This window comes from Eulemur rufifrons, chromosome 7 (assembly GCF_041146395.1).
Source record: "Eulemur rufifrons isolate Redbay chromosome 7, OSU_ERuf_1, whole genome shotgun sequence".
Taxonomy (NCBI): Eukaryota; Metazoa; Chordata; class Mammalia; order Primates; family Lemuridae; genus Eulemur; species Eulemur rufifrons.
In genome coordinates, this window is record NC_090989.1 from 100,843,213 (window position 1) to 100,864,260 (window position 21,048).

At 36.7% G+C, this 21,048-nt stretch overlaps 2 protein-coding genes across 4 annotated transcripts in view; one reads left to right on the top strand and one right to left on the bottom strand.

The window, feature by feature from the left end:
- Positions 1–14,252, top strand: part of RARRES1 (retinoic acid receptor responder 1) — a 31,615-nt gene extending 17,363 nt beyond the window's left edge. The window contains exons 3-6 of the mRNA XM_069473031.1: positions 1,788–1,971; positions 6,955–7,091; positions 13,371–13,433; positions 13,518–14,252. Coding sequence (XP_069329132.1) covers positions 1,788–1,971; positions 6,955–7,091; positions 13,371–13,433; positions 13,518–13,634 — 501 coding nt within the window. The 3' untranslated portion in view covers positions 13,635–14,252. The remainder of the gene's footprint in view (positions 1–1,787; positions 1,972–6,954; positions 7,092–13,370; positions 13,434–13,517) is intronic.
- A 3,271-nt stretch (positions 14,253–17,523) lies between these two features.
- The window catches only part of GFM1 (G elongation factor mitochondrial 1), a 49,152-nt gene continuing 45,627 nt past the window's right edge, over positions 17,524–21,048 (bottom strand). For all 3 annotated transcript variants that reach the window (XM_069473035.1, XM_069473034.1, XM_069473033.1), the window contains 3 exons: positions 19,621–19,781; positions 18,818–18,871; positions 17,524–18,682 (listed from right to left, as the gene is read on the bottom strand). In XM_069473035.1, coding sequence (XP_069329136.1) covers positions 18,551–18,682; positions 18,818–18,871; positions 19,621–19,781 — 347 coding nt within the window. In that variant the 3' untranslated portion in view covers positions 17,524–18,550. The remainder of the gene's footprint in view (positions 18,683–18,817; positions 18,872–19,620; positions 19,782–21,048) is intronic.

Consider the following 21,048-nt stretch of genomic DNA (forward strand, 5'->3'; position numbering starts at 1 on the left):
AAAGAGAAAACAATTAGTAGATTATTTTGACCAACAATATGCTTCTCTGGATTTGATCTGTAGGTACATTAAGAACCCAGCTAGCTAACTGAAATGTTTCATTTCAGAGGGTGGAAAAGAGTTCTTTTATTATATCTTCAGGCAACTGCTTTGCTTCCATGGAGCTGTTTGGAGGGGAAAAAGAAAGGAAAACAAATGAGGGAAAAACTGGTTCTTTTTCTCTTCCCTGGAAATGGCTTCAACATCAAAGAAGACTGTACAAGCCACCTGCTGCCTTTTGATATGCCTCTTCCTGGTGCTCCCTTCACTTTTTTCTTTCTTTATTTTAATTAATTAATTAATTATTTTGAGACAGCGTCTTGCTCTGTCTCCTGGGCTAGACTGCAGTGGCATCATCATAGCTCACTACAGCCTCAAACTCTTGGGCTCAAGTGATCTTCGCACCACAGCCTCCCAAGTAGCTGGGACTACAGGAACATACCACCAACCTGGCTAATTTTTTTTTATTATTATTTTGTAGCGATGCAGACTCACTTTGTTGCCCAGGCTGGTCTCGAACCCCTGGCCTGAAGTGATCCTCCTGCCTCAGCCTCCCAAAGTGCTGGGATTACAGGCATGAGCCACCACCCCTAGCCCCTTACCTTTTTTCTATGTTGTATCAAAAATTAGCATCTCTAATAAATTTGCCACTGAAATTACCTCTCACTCAAAGCTAGCACTTACAGATGGAAAAGTTGCCCGTGGGAAATCACTTTTCAGTTTTTTTTTAGTTCTAGAAATAGGCTTATTGCCTCAACTGCTCAACCGACCACAGTGCAACAAGAGTTCTTGACTTGAGCCCAGGGATGGGTTTGGGTGGGGCCATTACTCACTAGTTGTGGGCCCAGAATGGCCCATTAACTTCGTCAAATTCTAGGCCCAGTGTTGAAGGTATGAGTATATGTGCATTTTTCTGGGCATAGGTTCCCTGGCTTTTATTGTCACATTAAAGAATCTGTGACACAAAAGGTCATGGGCATCCTAGGAATGAGTCATACAGCTGATGTCTATTTGAAGCTCCAGATGTCTCTGGATTGGAAAACAAGTGAGGGTGAACCCAGCACACCCAGTATATCTACATTTAAATATGAATGCAAATAAACACAGGTAGTTGAACTAGTCCCATGTGGCATGCCTTCCACTTCTGGATCAGATCTCGGAGTACAGAGATGGAGTTAGTACAGAGAGGCTGGGCGTCGGTGTCAGACGTGAGCTCAAGTCCTGGCTTACCACTTACTAGCTGTGAGATATGGAGTAGGTTCCTCTTTAAGTTTCAGTATCTTAATCTTTAAAATTGAAATAAGATCTAATTCACAAGGCAGCATGAAGACTGTTATTTTTATTACTAGGAGCTAGTTTCATCTTTTGGTTCAAGTTAGTAACATGGAGGTCCAACTAAGCATTATGTGGGTCCACATTAGAGAGTGAAGTATCCACTATCCTAGAGGTTTGAGCCAAGAAGTACTCAAAGGATGTCAATGATATTTCTTTGGAATAGGCCCAGCCTCATTTTATTATGTAAGAGTATGTCAGAAGGCAAGAGTTTAAAATGATAGCAAAAAGTGAAGGATTGTTTTTTTCATCTGTGAGCACAAAAATCACTTTCTATAAAGCAAAAACCACTACCTCTGTTGATACCAGAGCATCGAACAAGGAACACTTCTCCATCTTGTTTGCGATTGTGTACATTGGGGTGGGTAAGGGGTGATAAGAAACCATCCTGTTTAATTCCAAAATCTTTACTTTAGGAAGGTGAGGAACATTTGGGAAACTGTTCTGCTCGAGTGTTTTTCAAGAATCAGAAACCCAGACCAGCCATTAATGTAACTTGCACGCGGCTCCTTGAGAAACAGAAACGACAACAAGAGGATTACCTGCTTTACAAGCAAATGAAGCAACTTAAACCCCCCTTGGATGTAGTCAGCATACCTGGTATGAATCAGTATCTGGAATGTCTACCTTTAGGAATGTATGTAATTACTAAATCTGAAAAAGAACCATCATTTATCCCTAAAATGGCACTTTAATTCAACTACAGGTTGTGGTATGCAAACAAAACTCAGAGGGATCATTTTCTTGTTTTTCATTTCTAGTACAATATAGTAATGCCACCAAAAGCTATCTGTGTCCCTTTAATCTCCCGGTTTCCCACCCCAGAATGAGGAGCACAACAAGAGATGAACCTCCAAATAAGAAGTAAAGAAGTCTTCGCAAAGGGATACGCACATAAGGGTGCAGTTTTCAGGGTTGAGTGCAGAGCTTGAGATGACATTTCTATTTTTGGTGGTGGCTTTGGAAACTTTAGACAACAAGACACCCTCCACTCTGCCTATCCCAGCCTTATACACAGGGGCTGGGGTAGCCGACCGCCTTGAGCACGTCTGGGTTGCAGTGGAGCCATGTTGATCTCATTTCAGGTCAACGGCTAATGGGCAGTGGTGGCGTCTCTAAGAACTGAGCCCTGCCCTCTGAAGTGACTCAGCTGAAGTGAAGCAGAGCTCATTTTTTTCTGGCACTGATCAGAGTGTGTGGGCAGCCGTTGAGACTCAGCACACTTACTGGAAAATCCAATTTTCAAAACCACAAAAGTCATCTCTGGACTTGCACTTGGATATTAAGCTTGACATCTGACCACCACGGCACTGCTCACCCCACACTCTCTCACAGTTCACTCACTCGCCCAGGCACACGGCAATGCCCTGTCAACACCGGAGAACCTGTGCTCTCCAGTCTTGAGTGTCTCTGTCCTCTGTCCATTTGAGACCAATGTTCTTAAAAACCTGGAAGTGGAATAAAGCTCCTTGCCTTTCTAAAATTCCAAGCCTTGGATGATTCTCATGTAATAGTTCTCTGACAATTGGAATCGAATCCTGTGCCAAAGGATTATGTGGAACAATTTGAAATCTCATGTTGTAGAATTTGTTTATACTTAGTACTGCTTGAAATAAATGAGCTAATGACTAATCCTTAGAAATCTATAGAGCTTTTTTTCTTGTTAGTTGGCTTATCTATTCTCCTTAATACACAAATTTCAGAAATTGTATAAGACCTTTTCTTTGAATATTTGCCACAGGATCACTAGATTTTGGACACTTTTTAATGGTGCAGGTTAACTGGATCATGTTCAGTTAATAAGTTTTGTATACCCATAAGGGTCATTCTATATCAGTCTAACTTAATGCAGCTACTACAAAGCTTCAAAAAAAAAAAATCTTTTTTAATAGAAGAAACCTTTTCATCGGAAAAAAAAAAAAACTCACAAGTTTTGCTGTCACAGTAAATTCAGCAGAGACATTTAATGTGCTTATTGCCTGTCTGTGTATGTAAAATTATCTACTTAAAACTGAAAAGATTTGGTTTTAAATAAAGTGAATTTTAGCCACTTCAAATCTCAGCAGATTCTATTCAGTACTTCATCAATCCATGGTACTGGACTACTGTAGTATAACTGATAAGTGAAAAGATCTAATCCATTTCAAAACATCCTTGCTCCACATTGTTTTTCCTCTAAAAAAGCTGTCTGGCTTTTATTATGAATAAAAATTTCACTTCTTCTAATGAATTCATAAACTTCCTATGGATGAACTCAAGCATACTACATACAGAGGAAAAGACTGAGGACCTATGAATAATCAGCTAACGTCCTGTCTGCCCAAGGAATGCTACAGGAGTGCTGCTAGCACTTCTTTCGAATGTCCTCGCTATTCACAGTGTTTAGCGTAACTCATTTATCTTCTAGGTAATGGGTTCTGATCTCACAAATCTAAACTCATAGCAGCACTGTAAGATGAAACACATGACAATGAGTTGGAGGAAGGAAGTTTTCAGTCAACGAAGGTAGGAATGATGGGAAACCTCTCAACAGTGTAACAAGAAAAGAATTTATATCAGGATGTTGAATTCAGAGTCCTGCATTACATAATGTTCTGAAATCCTTATGGTTCAGCTGCTCATACCAGGGAGGAACAACAAATTCATCCATAAAATGCTGATATTCTTGTCAGAAAGTAGACGTCTGAAGCATGCTTTCTATGGTAACATCTATAGAGACAGTTACAGTTCCCTGTTGATTATTTAACATATCCTGGCAGAAAACTGACATTACCAGGTTGAAGAAATGACATCGACAAGACAATGAAGAGTACTCAAATTGCTGAATTCTACCTTTGAAAGCACTTGGATATTAATTAACAGAAAAGTATTATGGGCCGGGCGCGGTGGCTCACGCCTGTAATCCTAGCACTCTGGGAGGCCGAGGTGGGCGGATCATTTGAGCTCAGGAGTTCGAGACCAGCCTGAGCAAGAGCGAGACCCCACCTCTACTAAAAATAGAAAGAAATTATATGGACAGCTAAAAATATATATAGAAAAAAACTAGCCGGGCATGGTGGCGCATGCCTGTAGTCCCAGCTACTCGGGAGGCTGAGACAGGAGGATCGCTTGAGCTCAGGAGTTTGAGGTTGCTGTGAGCTAGGCTGACGCCACGGCACTCACTCTAGCCTGGGCAACAGAGTGAGACTCTGTCTCAAAAAAAAAAAAAAAAAAAAAAAAAAAAAAAAAAAGTATTATGGAACCAAAAAAAAACTTGATGAACCACATAACAGTGCGTGATAACAGTACAGGAAAACAAATACATTTTTGTTTTATTCTCAACAGGTTTTTTTCTTCTAAAAAAATTCCCCAAGTGCTGGGCCCTCGGTGCTGCTCATTATTCTTTCCTCACTATCTTATGGTACTCTACATGATGCCAGTGTTAAAGCTATTCCACTTCTTCAAGGCCCAGATCACACCCTGGCGCCACGCACTTTCAGGGATAGTCTTGCTTCCTGCTTTCCTGAGATTGAGACATTTGATTCTGCAATTTCTTTCCTCCTCAAGAAGTCTCTATATCTTCCCCAACTCTCTCCTTTATTCTAAACTCATTTTTATTTATACCCTTGATTCTAGTTTCTCTGACTTCTTCCATAATTTTGCCCTGTCAGTATCCTTCCCATCTTTGAAAGCTTCTGTCAACTGGTTCCTTCTCTTGGCCTATAAAGATAGTCAAGATCAGAGTTCTGTTGACCAATCCACAGAACCATCATCCCATCTTCTTCCTTATTCTGTCTACTCTTCAAAAGTAGATTCTAAACACACTGCCTCATCCTCAACCTCTTCCTATTTAGCTTCTACTCTATGTATGTAAGTAAAACCGCTGTATCTCGAGTCACCAGGGACCACCCAGATCACCCAACCTGATGGTCTTTCTTGCTCCTCATCCTTCCTGATCTGTAGTACTTTACATTATCCACCCTTGTGGCTTTCTTGACACTGCATTTAATACATGTGATACCAAACTCAACATGTTTTCACCCAAAAGTTTTCCACATTCAGGACTTCATTTATTTAATAGTATCACTGTTCTCCTAAAGCAGGTTAGAAACTTTGGTCATTGTCAACTCATCTCCTAATATTTAATAACTTGCCATTTCCTATCAAGCCTATGTCCATGAAGTATCTTGGGTGGACCCATCTCATCTTCTCTGATCCCACTGCCACCGCCCTTCATGCCTGTGCTACTTCTCCCTCCCTGGGACCACTGCAATAGCCTGCCATCCGGTCTTTCAGATCTCAGTCTCCTCCTTCCATCTGTCCTGCACCAGCAGCTCGAGTCAGCTTCCCACACTTAATACTGAATCAAAGTCCATACGCACCCTGCCACTGCATACGAGGCCATGCAGTCTGGTGCCAACATATTTTACAGCCTGTCAAGACCAGTCACCGAGCCTGAACCTACCCAGTGCCTTCCTATCTTTGTGTGCTCAACCTCTCACTCATGCTCCCCACTCCCACCCCCACAGACATGAAAGGAATTCACCGCCCAGCAAAAATATCTCTGTGAAGCTTTCCCGAACCTCTCCAGCCCAAAGAAACCTCTCCCTCCCCTGTTCTCCCCCAGCTCCCTGATCCCCCCTCTTAAGCAACCTATCAGCTACATCTCTACACTGTTGAACATGTGGGGGGTGGGTCCATCTTTGTATCCTCCACAGCACAAGGCAATTAACTGATGCTCTTTGAATTGTCTACTAGTATAAACCAGTCAAGTTCTACCAATACAGAATAGAATTTATGCTAAACATTTTACCAAGAAGCGTGTTAGTATTCCTCATGTGTTGTGCTATTATTGGGCCTTAATATAGACTATCTATGTAAAATTGCATAAAATGATGGTCCATGTACAATAATCTCATAAATTAATGACTCAGTAAGATTTGAGTTCCTAAAATCATAAAAGATAATTTATTAATCATTGTATCCCTATCTCTAGTAGTGTCTGATATTAAGTAGGTTTTTAAAAAAATGTTTGCTGAATTAAAAAGATATTAGATCCAAAAACAAGGCCACAGGAAAAATCCACCTGATCTCTTCATGTGTTCAAAAAAAGTAACAGAGATGCTGCCAACACATTGACTAGCTTTAAAACCAATGATCAGAGAAGGGCAGTGACATGTTGGCAGATTAGGAAGCAAAGACCATCGCATTGACTGTAGATCCAAACCAAAAGGTAATGTGGAGATCACGGACAGATTTTTCAACCTAATTAAAAATACTTCTCAACTGATAAGACTTTAGATTAACTTTAAATATCATTATAACTCTTATTTTGCATGTATATAGTACAACAAATACTCATTAAATTGTTTTATAATAGATTTACTCAGAGCGGCAAATTGAATGGAACATATAAATCTCCACACTAACACAGAAATAGATACAAACGAATCACATGTCTGGTTCAAGGTCTTGCTGTGAGAGAGATGACAGATATGACCAGGTTTAAATCCTATTTCATTACTGAAACTTCTGAAATTTTGTCTTGAAAAATGCCTATTATGTGTATTAACAAATGTGCTTTTTTTTTTTTCTCCCTTTCAGATAGTCATGGACATATTGATCCCTCTTTGAAACCCATCTGGGATTTGGCTTTTCTTGGCAGCTCTTACGTAATGTGGGAAAAGACAACCCAGTTTTTACACTACTACTTGGCGCAGCTCACTAGTGTGAAGCAGTGGGTAAGAAAAACTGAAAATCAACTTGCGCCACAAGAGATACAACCAGGGCAGTGTTCTTAGACTGAATTAATCTGTATTTCTAATTTCATGGCAAGAGTTTGAATCACATTTCATTCATTCAACAAATATTTGAGTGCCTGCAATGGGCCAAGTATGATTTTTAGGGACTGGGGACATAGCAGTGAACAAAAAGCACAATGTTGCTGCCCTCATTGAGATTAATTCTAGTGAGAGAAGATAATAGTGAATTAATAAACAAGCATGTATCAAATGATGGTAAGTGCTATGAAAAAAGAAATGTATGGAAAAGAGAATGCAAGGTGTTGGTAGAATTACTACTTACATAGTCTGAAGTACGGCTAATTTGAGCAGAGATGACATTGGGGAAGAGGCCAAAGGCAAGTGAGAGTGAGCCCTACTCCCCTAAGGGAGGAGAATATCAGGCAGAGGGAACTGAGGCAGCAATGTGGCTGACGGGTGGGAGAAACAGCAGTGAGGCCAGTGTGGCTGGAACAGAGTGAGCAAGGGGCGTGTGCCAGGAGACGAGATGAAGTGGAGAGGATCAGTTCACCTAAGGCCTGGGAGGCCACGAGAAGGGTCTTATCTTTCTCTGTTAGAGGAGTGACACAGTCTGACTTACAATAGGATCATTCTTGCGGCTATGCTGAGAACAGACCATAGAGAGACAAGGGAGGAAGCAGGAAGATCAGTAAAATATTGCTATAATCTAGGCAAGGCCTGGTGGTGGCTTGGACTGGGTGGTAGCAATGGAGATGGTAAGAATTGTCTGGATTCTGATAGACTGACAGTGTTTGCTCATGGGTTGGATATGGATATCAGACTAAGACATAAGGATGATTCTTAGGATTTTGGCCTGAGTAACTGGAAGGATAGAGTTTTCATTTATTGATTGAAGAAGACTACAGGAGGAACATATTTGAGGGGAAATTATCTGGATTTGAGGCATGACAGTCATCTGGACATGAGAGTCTGAAGTTCAGGGGAGAAGTCCAGGCTAGAGTTATCACCATATAGCTGGTATTTAAAGCCACAAGACTGGGTGAGATCACAGGTAATGAATGCAGACAAAGAAAATAAGTTATGTAAGGACTGAATCCTGGAACACTTCTAACTTTAAAGGATGGAAATATGGGAAAATAAAGTGTTTCAAGGATGAGGATTGGCTGACAGTATCAAATGCTGCTGGAAATTCCAGTAAGATGAGGACTGAGAATTGACCATTCAATTTAGCAGTTGGCAGTCAATGGAGGGCTTATTAAGAGCTATCTCATTCACACAGTGAGGGCAAAAGCCTTCAGGAGAGGATGCGAGGAGAGGAAGTGGACATTCCATCTCTTTCAAGAAACTTAGCTATAAACGGGAGTAAAAGAAAAGAAGGGGACTGCAGCTAGAGGATGGGTTAGTGTAGGGTTCAAAGAGGGTTTTTTCCTGTTGTATTTTTAAGTTGGAAGCATATTTATATGTTAATGAGAATCTAGCAGAGAGGACCAAAATAGGAATTGCAAGGAAGAGAGGAAAATTTGTTGGAGTTAGTATCTTTTAGTAGGCAAGAGAGGATGTGATCAACGCAGATGATTTTAGGAACATGGAGAATTCACCTGGAGGGAAAGCAGAGAACAGTGGCCCACATGCAGGTAGGAGTAGATATCAGGGTGGGAGCTTGTGGGAGATCCATTCTAACTGCTTCTGTCTTCTCAGTGAAAAAGGCCCAGCCATCAGCGGAGAGTGAGGATGAGAGAGGAGGTGCTGGGATATAGGTGGGGGTAGGGGGCACCATAGGGCACCGCAGGCCTCTCGAAGGTTTGTGGGCATGAATTCAGAGCAGTCATTCTCAGCTATGTGGGCATGAAGTAGACACAGAGTTGGATTTAGCCAGGGTGGGAGTTTCTGTCAGGCAAGTATGATGTGAGGAGAAAGGGGCGTTCTCAGAGTAAACAAAATCGACTTCTTTGAGAGGCAAGCTGAACCAATCAAACTACCAATTTTAAAAAATCATTTTCTTCATGGATTCACCCATGGATGGATATCAGTGAATATCTTCTGAGTATGGGATTTACCCAGCATTAAGTCAGCATTTTTAATGCCAATAATAAATAGTTTGGTGTGCCTTCCAAAGGCCACTTGTAAAACAGACTTCAACTAGAAACCTTTTTTTCTTTACTTATAAAAATGAACACATTTCTTTCCCCTTGAGGAATGCTTTTTAATAGAAATCATCATCTAATTGATTGCTGCCATATAACAAGTCAGGATACAGCAGAGTTCTTTTGCTAGATAAAAGTTTCTCTTTTTCTGACTGTCCCTCTTATCTACCAAGATGACCATATCCTCAACAAGAGGCTTTTACCTTACTTGAGAAGTTTTCTTAAAGTCTTTACCCCAACTAGAGGTCTCCATCAGCCAAAGGTATAACGCATTACAGAAACCATCTCATCTACCCTTATTATGCTATGAAATCTGTTTCAGATAGCTTATATTAGTAACATGAGCCTACTTACTCTACTAAAACCCCCCAGTTCTGCTAGGGATCATTCTCTCTTTTTTGGGTAGTGTGAGGTAAGGCGGGTCATGAACACGTTTAAGGGAACAAACAAAACACTTCCAGGCCAGGCACAGTGGCTCACGCCTGTAGTGCTAGCACTCTGGGAGGCCGAGGTGAGAGGATCACTTGAGGTCAGGAGTTTGAGACCAGCCTGAGCAAGAGCAAGACCCCATCTCTACTAAAAATAGGAAAAAATTAGCCAGGCATGGTTGTGTGTGCCTATAGTCCCAGCTACCCAGGAGGCTGAGGCAGGAGGATTGCTTGAGCCCAGGAGTTTGAGGCTGCTGTGAGTTAGGCTGATGCCACGACATTCTAGTCCAGATGATTCTGTCTCAAAAAAAAAAAAAAAAAAAAACCGAAAAAAAACACTTCCAGTCTGTCTCCAGGAAGATTAAAATACTGAGTTACCAGAAAATATAATACTATATCATCATCTATTTAGACTACAAGGATTTGACATTCATGATGATTTGAATAGAAGCCAAAAAGATTATTTCTGAATATTAAAAATAATGACTTCTTGGTAGAGCTTGACTTGGTTGGGGGCAGTCTAATCCTGGAATATTTTGCCAGGTTGGGATGTGCAATGCCCTCTTCTGCAGTTCTTTAATAAGCTGTGCTTTTTGATTTGGTTTAAGGATGCTTCCTCCTGGAGGAGAAAGAATCTATAAAATCAGAAATGTAAGGGTGTGTTTCAATAACTTTAATGAGGAAGTTCTTAATCAAATATAGAGTTTCCAAGTGTTATCATGATTCAAATTTTTGTATTAAAAAATGAGTATCACTGTATTTTTAGCAAAAATAGTTTGTCAAATGGAGTTGGAGTCATCTCATCATTTGTTTTAAGTTCTGCCTCCTTTTTTGACTCAAATCTGGAGACTGCCATGATTTCCTTAAGAAATGCTGTCTTCAAAAGCAGAGTAAGGTGGAAACAACCCAAATGCCCATCAATACATGATTGGATTAGTAGGCTGTGGTATATGTATACCATGGAATATTACTCAGCTATAATGAATGATGAAGATACGACATCTCTATGGTTCTCCTGGAGAGAGTTGGAACCCATTATATTAAGTGAAGTATCCCAAGAATGGAAAAACAAGCATCACATGTACTCACCAGAAAATTGGTTTCCCTGATCATCACCTAAATACAAATCTGGGAACGACACCAATTGGACATCAGACTGAGGTGGGGGTGGGGGAGGGGATGGGGGTATGCCTACACAATGAGTGCATTGCGCACCGTTTGGGGAGTGGTAACACTTGAAGGTGCTGACTCGGGAAAGGGGGGGTGGGGAAAAAAATATGAAACTGTTGTTTTTAACTTGCATTGTTCACTTAATATTTTATCATGAATATTTCCCATATTATTTCATATCATTGTACAAGAAATAATGTATACATTATGAGGACATACTGTATCTAACAAGATATACTGTTAGACTCTTTGATTCTGTAAAATTAAATTGTTATTAATGATAAAAAAAAAGAAGTATTTTAAAACATGAAAAAAAAAAAGAAAATCTTCATAAAATATCACTTAAATCAGGGCTACATAGTTGAAGTGAAGAGGAACAATTCAGATTTTAAGGAATATGTCAAGATAAGTCTTGTGTTTCAGGTAACTGTAGCAATTCTAGTAGTGTCATCAGACTTTAGCCAGATAAAGTATCATTAATGTTTCCCAATATCTTAGACATTTAAGAAAGATTACTTTTAAAAAATGACTGCAATTCTTTTAAACTCATGACTTTTTGAACATTTCATAAACTATTTTACTCAAGTATTAAATGTCTTATCACCTAATAGATTCTGAGCAGAACATATGTCTTAAGTAACTCTACCACCAAATCAGACACAAAATATTAAATGCAATAAATTTCCTAACTGAAGGCTGCATTCCCTAATCATAAGGTTAAATCATTTAGATTTTTTAACCCTTAGAAAATAATTGTACATAACAAATAAATATTACTACAAATATACCTAATTTAATAAAAAAGACATGTTTATAAGTATTCATTGTATTACTCATGAAAGAATAAAAGTGCAAAAGAGGTAACACTTTATGCCTGGGATGAAAGCAAGCCGTAACTTAGATAATTTAAGTCAATTCACTTGAAGCAATGGTTTCAAACTCTTAAATAAATATTTACCTATCTATAAAAAAAAAAAAGCAGAGTAAGAAGGCATTGTTCTAAAAAAAAAAAAAAAGCTTTAAGTTTAAAAGTAAAACCAAGTTTTAAATTACAAAAACACATGGTAAACAGTCAGGCTTTGAGAAATAGTGCAGATGGCCAGGTGTGGTGGCTCACTCCTATAATCCTAGCACTTTGGGAGGCCAAAGCAGGAGGATTCCTTGAGGTCAGGAGTTTGAGCAATAGTGCAGATAGTACAAAAGTCTGAGATAATAATCACAGCACTAAGCAGCCAGCTGGTGTGGAACATCTTGGGATAGATTACCATTTCCTTCCAAGATCAAGATAGTCACCAAATGAGGGTCAAACAAAGCTAACTACACTCCCAAAACTAACAGTGCCAGACTGACCACTGGAACCTTCGGTAACTAGTCCTTTAAGAGAATTTGCTCTCAAGAATTCTCTGACTTTGCAGCTTATACCTCCGACATTTGCTTTGAGCATTCATGGGTATACTGTGAGGCAGGAGGGAAACCTACCCAATAATGCAAAGAAGACATAATAGAAAAAACAGTCAATTCCTGACTTATCTAGGCCCTTTCTTGTATGTTCTCCCTTCAGGACCCTCCTCACCTAACGGAAATTTCATGGCTTGTAAAAATCTCCATCTATATCAAATATTTTTTTTTTTTTTGCCTTTTCATATTCCTTAGTAGTCTTTATAAAAACCTGAGAGGAGAAAACTAAAATTATAATCCAAATTGAGGTTTTTTTTTTTTAATTTCCCTTCTTCCATTTTTACTAGTAAACAGCTACATACTTGCAAGAAAAAAAAAAAAAGGAAGTGTCAAAAAAATAGGAAATTGGTTTAGTCACTAGTAAAATTTATAGAAATAAAATGAATAAAAGAGGTGAAGATGACTGCCTACCAAAATATATACAATGCACTGGTTTTAGCAACAGTATGGCAGAGCTTCATGTAGTATATATGAAGAATGTGGGTGTTGGAGTCAGCAGATCTGGGTTTGAACTCCCATTTGTTACAAGCTATAACCTCGTTACCTCTACTGTAAAACCAGGATCATACTACATACTATTCTAAGATAGTCAGAATTACGTGAGAACATGTATAAAGTGCCTAACAGAACCTGGCCCGTGGGAGGTATTGTAGAAATACCGGTTGCCCTTCCCCTTTTCTTACTGCCTGGTATTAATATATAAGGGCTAACATACCAGTTTAAGGTACATGTATAGTGTCTAGATCCCTCAGGCTGTTAAAAGATTCTACCTATCCCCACAGACCTCGGCCTCCCTCAAAAACCATAAATATTAAAGAGAAAAAGTGATACAAAGACATTCAACCAGATTTTCATATAACTCAGTGACAAGACAAAAATAAGGATCCATTACTTCTATATCTCGATGTAGAATACTACCAAAGAAAGTGAGGCTGAAATCTAAAAGGCAGCAAGAGTCAAAGTACCCATCTGAAACAAGAATGTACATGACATAAGCCTTCTAATATAATAAGCTAATATAAATTCACTGTATATATTATACTTTTTTCTTCCTCCAGAAAACTGATGATGATGAAATTGATTTTGATTATACTGTTCTACTTCATGAATTCTCAACACAGGTAAAATACAATTAATTGTATGTAGAATTTTTTTTTACCATAAGTTTTTGCAGATTATAGTACTTTATAACTCTTATTTCCTAGGAAATAATTCCTTGTCGTATTCACTTGGTCTGGTACCCTGGCAAACCACTTAAAGTGAAGTACCACTGTCAAGAGCTACAGACACCAGAAGAAGCCTCTGGAACTGAAGAAGGATAGGCTGTGGCACCTACAGAGCTTAATCACTTCTAAAAAGAAAAAGTGATCTGCTTATACTAAATTCTAAACAAAATCACTATACTAGACTAAATCATTATATTAGTAAAACAGCTAAGGTATAGGCATTCTAATAACTTGGGAAAGCCTATGATGACAAGTAAATACTACAAAATTAAAACATGTTGGGTTTGTTTGTTTGTTTTTCAATTAGTCTGCTTTAGTTTTTAACCCTGGGAGCACACGCACACCGAACTCTACTCAGTGCTAAACAGTCCCCGGCAGTTTCCCCAGGGTTTCAGCCCTAAAATGTAAAATCCAGTCAATTAGCAATGCTGCCACTGGATCAGTAAGTATTTAAAAAAACAAAGCAAAAAATAATGGCCTCATCTCTGAATCTACATTTCTCATATTTTGAACATATTGTGGTTATTTTATGTTGCTAAATTGCTTCTACTGAGTATGTAAACAAAGATAATATATTTTCAATGAAAGTAAACTGTAGGAAAAATATTAACTATTTAAAAGGAATTTTGCTGTATTTTATGATTTCAAGCAAGTATTCCAAGTATTCCTTTTTAAGTTGGTATCTTTTAAATAAATGCTTACATTTCTAAATAATGTGTTAAATGTGTTTGTAGAGATTTGTATACATAGGAAAAATTTGGGGTGCTAAACTGGAATTAAATGAAATTTTAATACTGCTTAATTCAAATTTTACAAATAATAGAGTATATCTTACCAGATAAAGCTGTCTGCAAGCACGCGTTAAAAGGAACACTGATGTAACTGCAAGTATATTAAATATTTACAATTTTCATTTATAAAGACAACTTGGACCCAGTGTTGGCCTAAGTAATTTATAAAAGCAAACACAGTATGTACCATAATCAAATTCAGTGGAGTACCTCCTCAAGGCAGGAAGAATTGATCCAGGAAATGTTGCCATCATCTGCCTCTCAAAATTAGTATCATTTAATGGAACACTCATATCAGTGTCTAAAAACCGTTAGCCAGGTTTCATGGCCAGTAATTGATTAGGAAGCATCAGCCCTAAAATATATAAAAATATTACTTTTAAGTCTGTACTGTTAGATAATTGGAAAAGTTTATACTAAAGAGGAAAATTTTAAAGGCATGGACTCATACAAAATAAAAATAAGCAGCTCTAGTTATATATTTTTCTATTTAAAACCCTACCCTTTGCATTTATCTTCCCAACATCCACTTGATTTAAAGAGTTGTCTGTATTCTGAAGCAATGCAAATAATCATTTAAAGGAAACAACCTGCAATGATTAAATCATGCCAGAATCAAGCAGTGGACTCCCTAAGTGATCTTCCAAAAAAGGGCCTAAGAGCATTATAATAGCATATTCAATGTCCTGTGATCTTTAATCGATCTTTTCATATCACATTAAGGACTAAAAAGGAGCCTTTACTTGGTGTTTCAGCTTTCTAGAGTCTTAGCTTTAAGTCTCCATCTTCATAAAGGCATTTTTCATTAGTGAGATTAGGCTCACAAATGTGACCTTAATTAAACCAGGTAAGGATTCTAAAGTAATCCTTTAACAGATCTATTTCAGTATAAGAGATTATGAAGGGGAATTCTATACAAAAAAATTGTATACAAACACAATTACCTAGTTTATAAATTTATAAAACCCATAAAAGTTACAGCAAATAAAAATTTCTCAATATCACAAGAACATCCTTTCTAGCACGAACTCTAAAATTGCTGACTTGGTTTTAGTAACATTGATTTCACTAGCTAACAACAGAAAAATTACTTCATGTGCCTTAGCATAAAATAAAAAATTCTAAATTCCCTAAGCCTTCTTTTTATTAAGAGTCTAAGTTCTTCTGAATCACTCTGAGGCAATGACAATTATATTCATCATAATCATTTTCATAACCTCTTTAGAACTTTCAGAATTTTAAGACATACAAAATAATATCAGGGATTTTGTCTGTATTCTGTTTTATTCTACTCAGTTTCATTTTTTTCCTACCTAAATTATGAATTGTTAGAAGTTAAACAAGGTCTTTTGAAACTCAGTTGGAATTGTCTATATTTGCACTTGAATTTTAGTCCTTCATGACATCTTAGTTTTTATATCAATCTCTCTTAGCTTAGAAAATTCTAACCGCTCTGTGACTTTTCCTAACTTTCTAAATACTACAATCACCTAACATGCTGCCTGGCATTACCTGAATGGATAAATAAGTTACAATTAACTTATTTCAATGATGCATTAACTTGATATTTATTTGAAAGCAGCAACTAGAGCTCCAATTCAACAATTTATAGTTGAATATATAATTGCAATTAGTAATGCAAATAGCTATCTTCTACAAAGGGATCCAACATGTTACAATTTACGTCTACCAGGTGGCTGCCAATTTTAAGACTCGTATAGAATATGAAAAATGCTAAACTTCAGACTTGATTAAATTTTAGTGATTTTTATAAACCACACAATCTGAGAGTGAGCAGAGAGGAAAAGAATAACAGAAAACAGAAAAATAGACTATTTTTTTTTTTTTTTTAAGATAGTTACCAAGGCAGGCATGGTAGTTGCATGCACCTGTAGTCCCAGCTATTCCAGAGGCTGAGGCAGGAGGATTGCTTCAGCCTAGGAGCTCAAGACCAGCCAGAGCCACATAACAAGACTCCATCTCTTTAAAAAAAAGGTAAAGTTATCAAATGAAGAAACAATAGCCCAAACTCTAATATCACACAAAAGAATATTAATAATATGACACATCTGAATTTCACAAATCTTTCATTTCATGTCTTGGGCCTAAGTATAGGCAATACTTCAGCGGTCTTTAACTTTGACTACATACCAGAATCACCTGACAAATTTACCTTAGTCCATTCAAAGAATCTGAATATCTGAGGGTGGGCCTAGCTATTTCTTTCTAAAGCTCCCCAAGTGATTTTTAAAGTGCAGCAATGGTTGAACATCAGTGCAATACTACCTAGTGCTGCTACTATTCTCTAACACAAGTACGTAATACTGTCTTTCTGTAAATTAGTCAACAATTATCCTTCACAATAGTATTAAAAAGTCCTCACTTATAAATATTCTCATTAATTTTTTCCATGCTACAGACTTTAGTTGGTATGTGGTCTCTACCAACTGTAACTACACTAATGAGTTAGCAAGAGATGTGGGTTCTGGTCCTGGATTTGTCCATATGTGATCCTATTCTTGTTAGTCCCACCAGCTGGGCCACATCATTGCCTATGAAATGCTGGTGTTTGATTAGATATCTAGGACCTTTTCTGATACTATAACTTTATAACCAGAATGTTTAACAGATTACAAACAAGTCCAAATTTATCCATCTTAGTTCCAGTATTTCTGATCATTCTTAATAGCCAGAGGAATGATGATAAATTTAATGAAGGTACATAAATGTATTTCCTCATTAGGAACAATATTCAAAGTTATTGTGAATGGCACAAGATGCTGATGAAATATCACAACCACCACAATTTTTCAGGCTTGATGCTATTGTAGCAATAGACATTCATAAGGGAAATGCACTTGGTGAATAATTATAACTGAAAGTATCAATTTGAAACTTAAGCTGTGTGGTCTTAGAAAAGATGTCACAGCTTAAGTTTAATTTATCTTCTCTGTGCCTTTGCTTCCTCTATTACAAAATGGGCATAATTATAGTATTTATTCTCACAGGGTTGTGAGAAATAATATACATTTAAAGGATCTGGCAAATGTCTTGAAAACATGTTCTTAATACTTTTAAAAAATCTTCTTCCCCCCAGAAACTTAAACTTATAAAGCCAAATCTATAAATCAAGAAAGCCAAAAAAATTTTATAGCAATTATTTTATTTCTATTTAGTAACGGGAAGGACTATGATACATCTATGGCATAAAATGATTTTTGGATAAAGCAATTCTGATAGAACTGTCAGGGAAAGCCCAAATCACTCTGGAAATAAAAGCTTAACCTTTGTTCTTTCACAATCTCAATGAGTATAATATACGATAAATTCTAATAGACTAAAATTTGACCAGCATTTACTAGGTGACTGAAACTAACTGCGCCACAACTCCATAAATTATATTTTATTATTTAGGGTTGCAGAAACATCAAGATGAACACAAACAAGAATAGCATATGCAAGTGTCCATTTTTTACTTCATAAAGGACTGCAAGAAAGTGATATTTATATTCCTAAAACAGAGGCAGTTACAAGTTTGCAAAAGCCACAAATTGAAGCAATCAGCCATATATAAAAGACGGAAATTTAGCTAATATTTTAATATCCTAATGAAGAATCTGAAAATTGCTCTCAATTAAGATCATATGGAATCCACTCTTAAACAGCAAAGCCTGCCCATTAATCACACTCCAAGAAGTGTCATGATGTGCACAATTCATTTTCAAGTCTTCAAACTAATAATTTGAAAAATTTTTTAAATATAGAGGTATGAGACATAGACAATAGGCAAACAGGTAAAGTAAATATGACAAAACAAATTATATGATAAATGATTAACAAAGTTGTTTGTTGTTGAATCTAGATGGAAGGTATATGGCCATTCTTGTACTGTTTTTTCAGCTTTTCTGTATGTTGAAAAATCTCACAATAAAAAATTTGAAAAGGAAGTTTATATACATTAGAATTATAAATGAAATTACTGTATTCCCCCTTAAATAAATATTAACTATATTTCAGTAATAATCATAGTTTATTTGAGGTTCTTCAATGAACTATAAAACCAATCAATAGAGCTGAGCTATATATATATAGAATTATCTTCAAATATAATAGAAGCTCCTGAATGTGAACAGGAAGGGCAGGCTGAATTTATTCTACTGGAATCCATCAAAGTATCTAAACCTTGCAGATTCAGTTAAGGTCAACTCAAAGTGAGGAAAGTTAGTTCTTGGCTTTTCCTTTTTTCACAGGAAGTTGACCTGTAGCTTCCAAATACTTATTAATGAGATCCTCTTGTGTGGATGGTAAACATGGCTGATATCTGCAATACTCCATTGTGTATTCTCCCTTTCCCTAGGAGTTAAAACAAAAAAAAAAAATTTTTTTTTTGTAACTATCAAGTCATACAAAGTCAGGATTTCACAAATTTGATCGTTTTGTAAGTGGTCTTTTGAAGTGCATTGTAGTAATATTTAAACACTGGCTTACCTCTGTGCATGACCTAAGTTCAGTAGAATAACCAAACATATCATTTAGAGGGACCTGAAAACAAACACAATAGATATTTCAGCATTGCTTATTGAAAAAATTTGAGAAAAATACATAGACATCTTAGCCATTTAATTCCTCTAGATTTAGGTTTCTACTCAATATTCTATTCAATATTAAAAGGATTAAAAGTCAAAGAGAAACATTTTTGTTTTATTCCAAGTGAGAAACCCTATTTAAAAATTATTTGACAGTTGCAACTAGAAACAAAATCTTTAATTTTACAGATGGCCTTCCCTCCTCATCTCCACTCTGCTCTCTGGCCCCAGCTCAAGCATTCAAAAATGTTTCTTCTGTGAAAATGTTAATACAACTTTCCTTTGGACACATTACTGATGTGCTTTGGTAGTACCTTCCAGGAGGCCTTATATAATGATAAACACCTTCTCCCCTGAGATTTAAGTCAAGAAAAGTACAGGCAAAGAAATTAAATATTACCCCAATAAATTAGAGATCACATAATAAAAAGCAGCTATGTGAATAAAGCTAAAATGAGAAAGAAATATAACTATACATCTAAGAAAATGACATTCACAAAAGGCCAAGATAAAATGAATCTCATTTTTAGCTTTCACACTTGCATTACTCTAACAGCAAATTACAGAAATTGCCACACATATACAAGCCACAAATTCAACAGAGAAATGTGTCAATCTGCTCTACAATCTGCAAAAACAAAAGCTAATTCTGATTTCCTTCTGTGGTTAATCAAAGCAAGATTGTCAATGACCAATAGTACTTACATCTGCATACAGTGTAAAATAGTCTTCAGCTCCATCTTGCCCCGTGATTACCCCATGGCGCCGGTTAATTCCTGCAATTACTGGTCCCTGAAATTCATTTGGGGCTGTAACTTCCACAGACATAACAGGTTCAAGAATACATAATGTTGCATTTGCCAAGGCTAGGTTAAAAAAAAAAAGTTTATTAGTCTTTAAAACAAACTGACAAACTGGAACTCTTTTCTATCCAGATACATGAAAGGAAAATATATGGTTTTCTTCCAAAGGTACACACACAAACGATAAGGTTCAAATAATTTATCTGGACTTATTTTTCTAGTAGCAGTAACAGTCACTCTTCTAAATGGAAATTCCAGTAAGATATTTAATTATAGTATTAGTACTTCCATTACCATATTTTTATCCTTAGAACTCATTAAACTGCAGAAAATAATATTAAAAAGTGTCTTAAAATTTGACACAACATTTGATCAAGTCCTTTACCATCTAAATTATCCAGTTTAGTTACTTATTCTCTCTGAAAATCTTCAAGAGCCATGACAATGATTGTTAAGTCTTTGACCAAGGTTAACCTATTCTTTCTGGTTGGTCCCTGGCAGATAATTATTTTTAACTATTAATGTAAGAAAATAACTTTTATCACAGGAAAGAGATGGGAGGGCACCCTTCATATACTCAGAGACAAGTCATGCGTGAGATCTATCTGGCCGTTCCTAGGCTGAACAATTTCAGATGTGATTGCGAATTAGAAGACCAAGTTTCTAGTTTCTGCTCTGCCTCTAAGAAGTTATATGCCTTTCGGAAAAGCAGAGTTTGTCTAGGTCTCAAGTTTCTTCACATGCAAAATAAAGATATTGGACTTGATTTGGGCATTTAAGTACTAAAACTCAATGTATATGTCTGTATTTATTTTTTATCCCACTTAATACATAACCAGACACTTCTTACTATTACACATGCTGACTAATATTTAAATGTAACAATATGGAGAGAATATAATAAAGCTTCAAACATTCATACTTAATTTGGAAGTTGTGATAGTGCAGAATACTACTTCAGCCTCAGATTGGCTAATTTTATTTTGGTTTAAGCAAAACACAGAAGAGATGACAAAGATAATATTTTGTTTTTAAACAGTCATAATTTTCGCAGAAGCATCAATATGTTTATAACTAATTAACAATCATTCTTGTATTCACTAAAGCACTTCTTCTAAAGATACTATCAGCTTCAGTGTAATAATGAAAACAGCAATTTAATATACTTGCATTTCTTAGAAATATTTTTTAATTAAAATAATATCCTAGCTCACACCAACCCTTGACTCATTAGTCCTAATTTTTTTCTGAAAGAGAAATAACTGAACTTATGATTCATTGGCTAAGCCCTATAGAATCCTACATGGACATTTAAATCAGACTAACAATC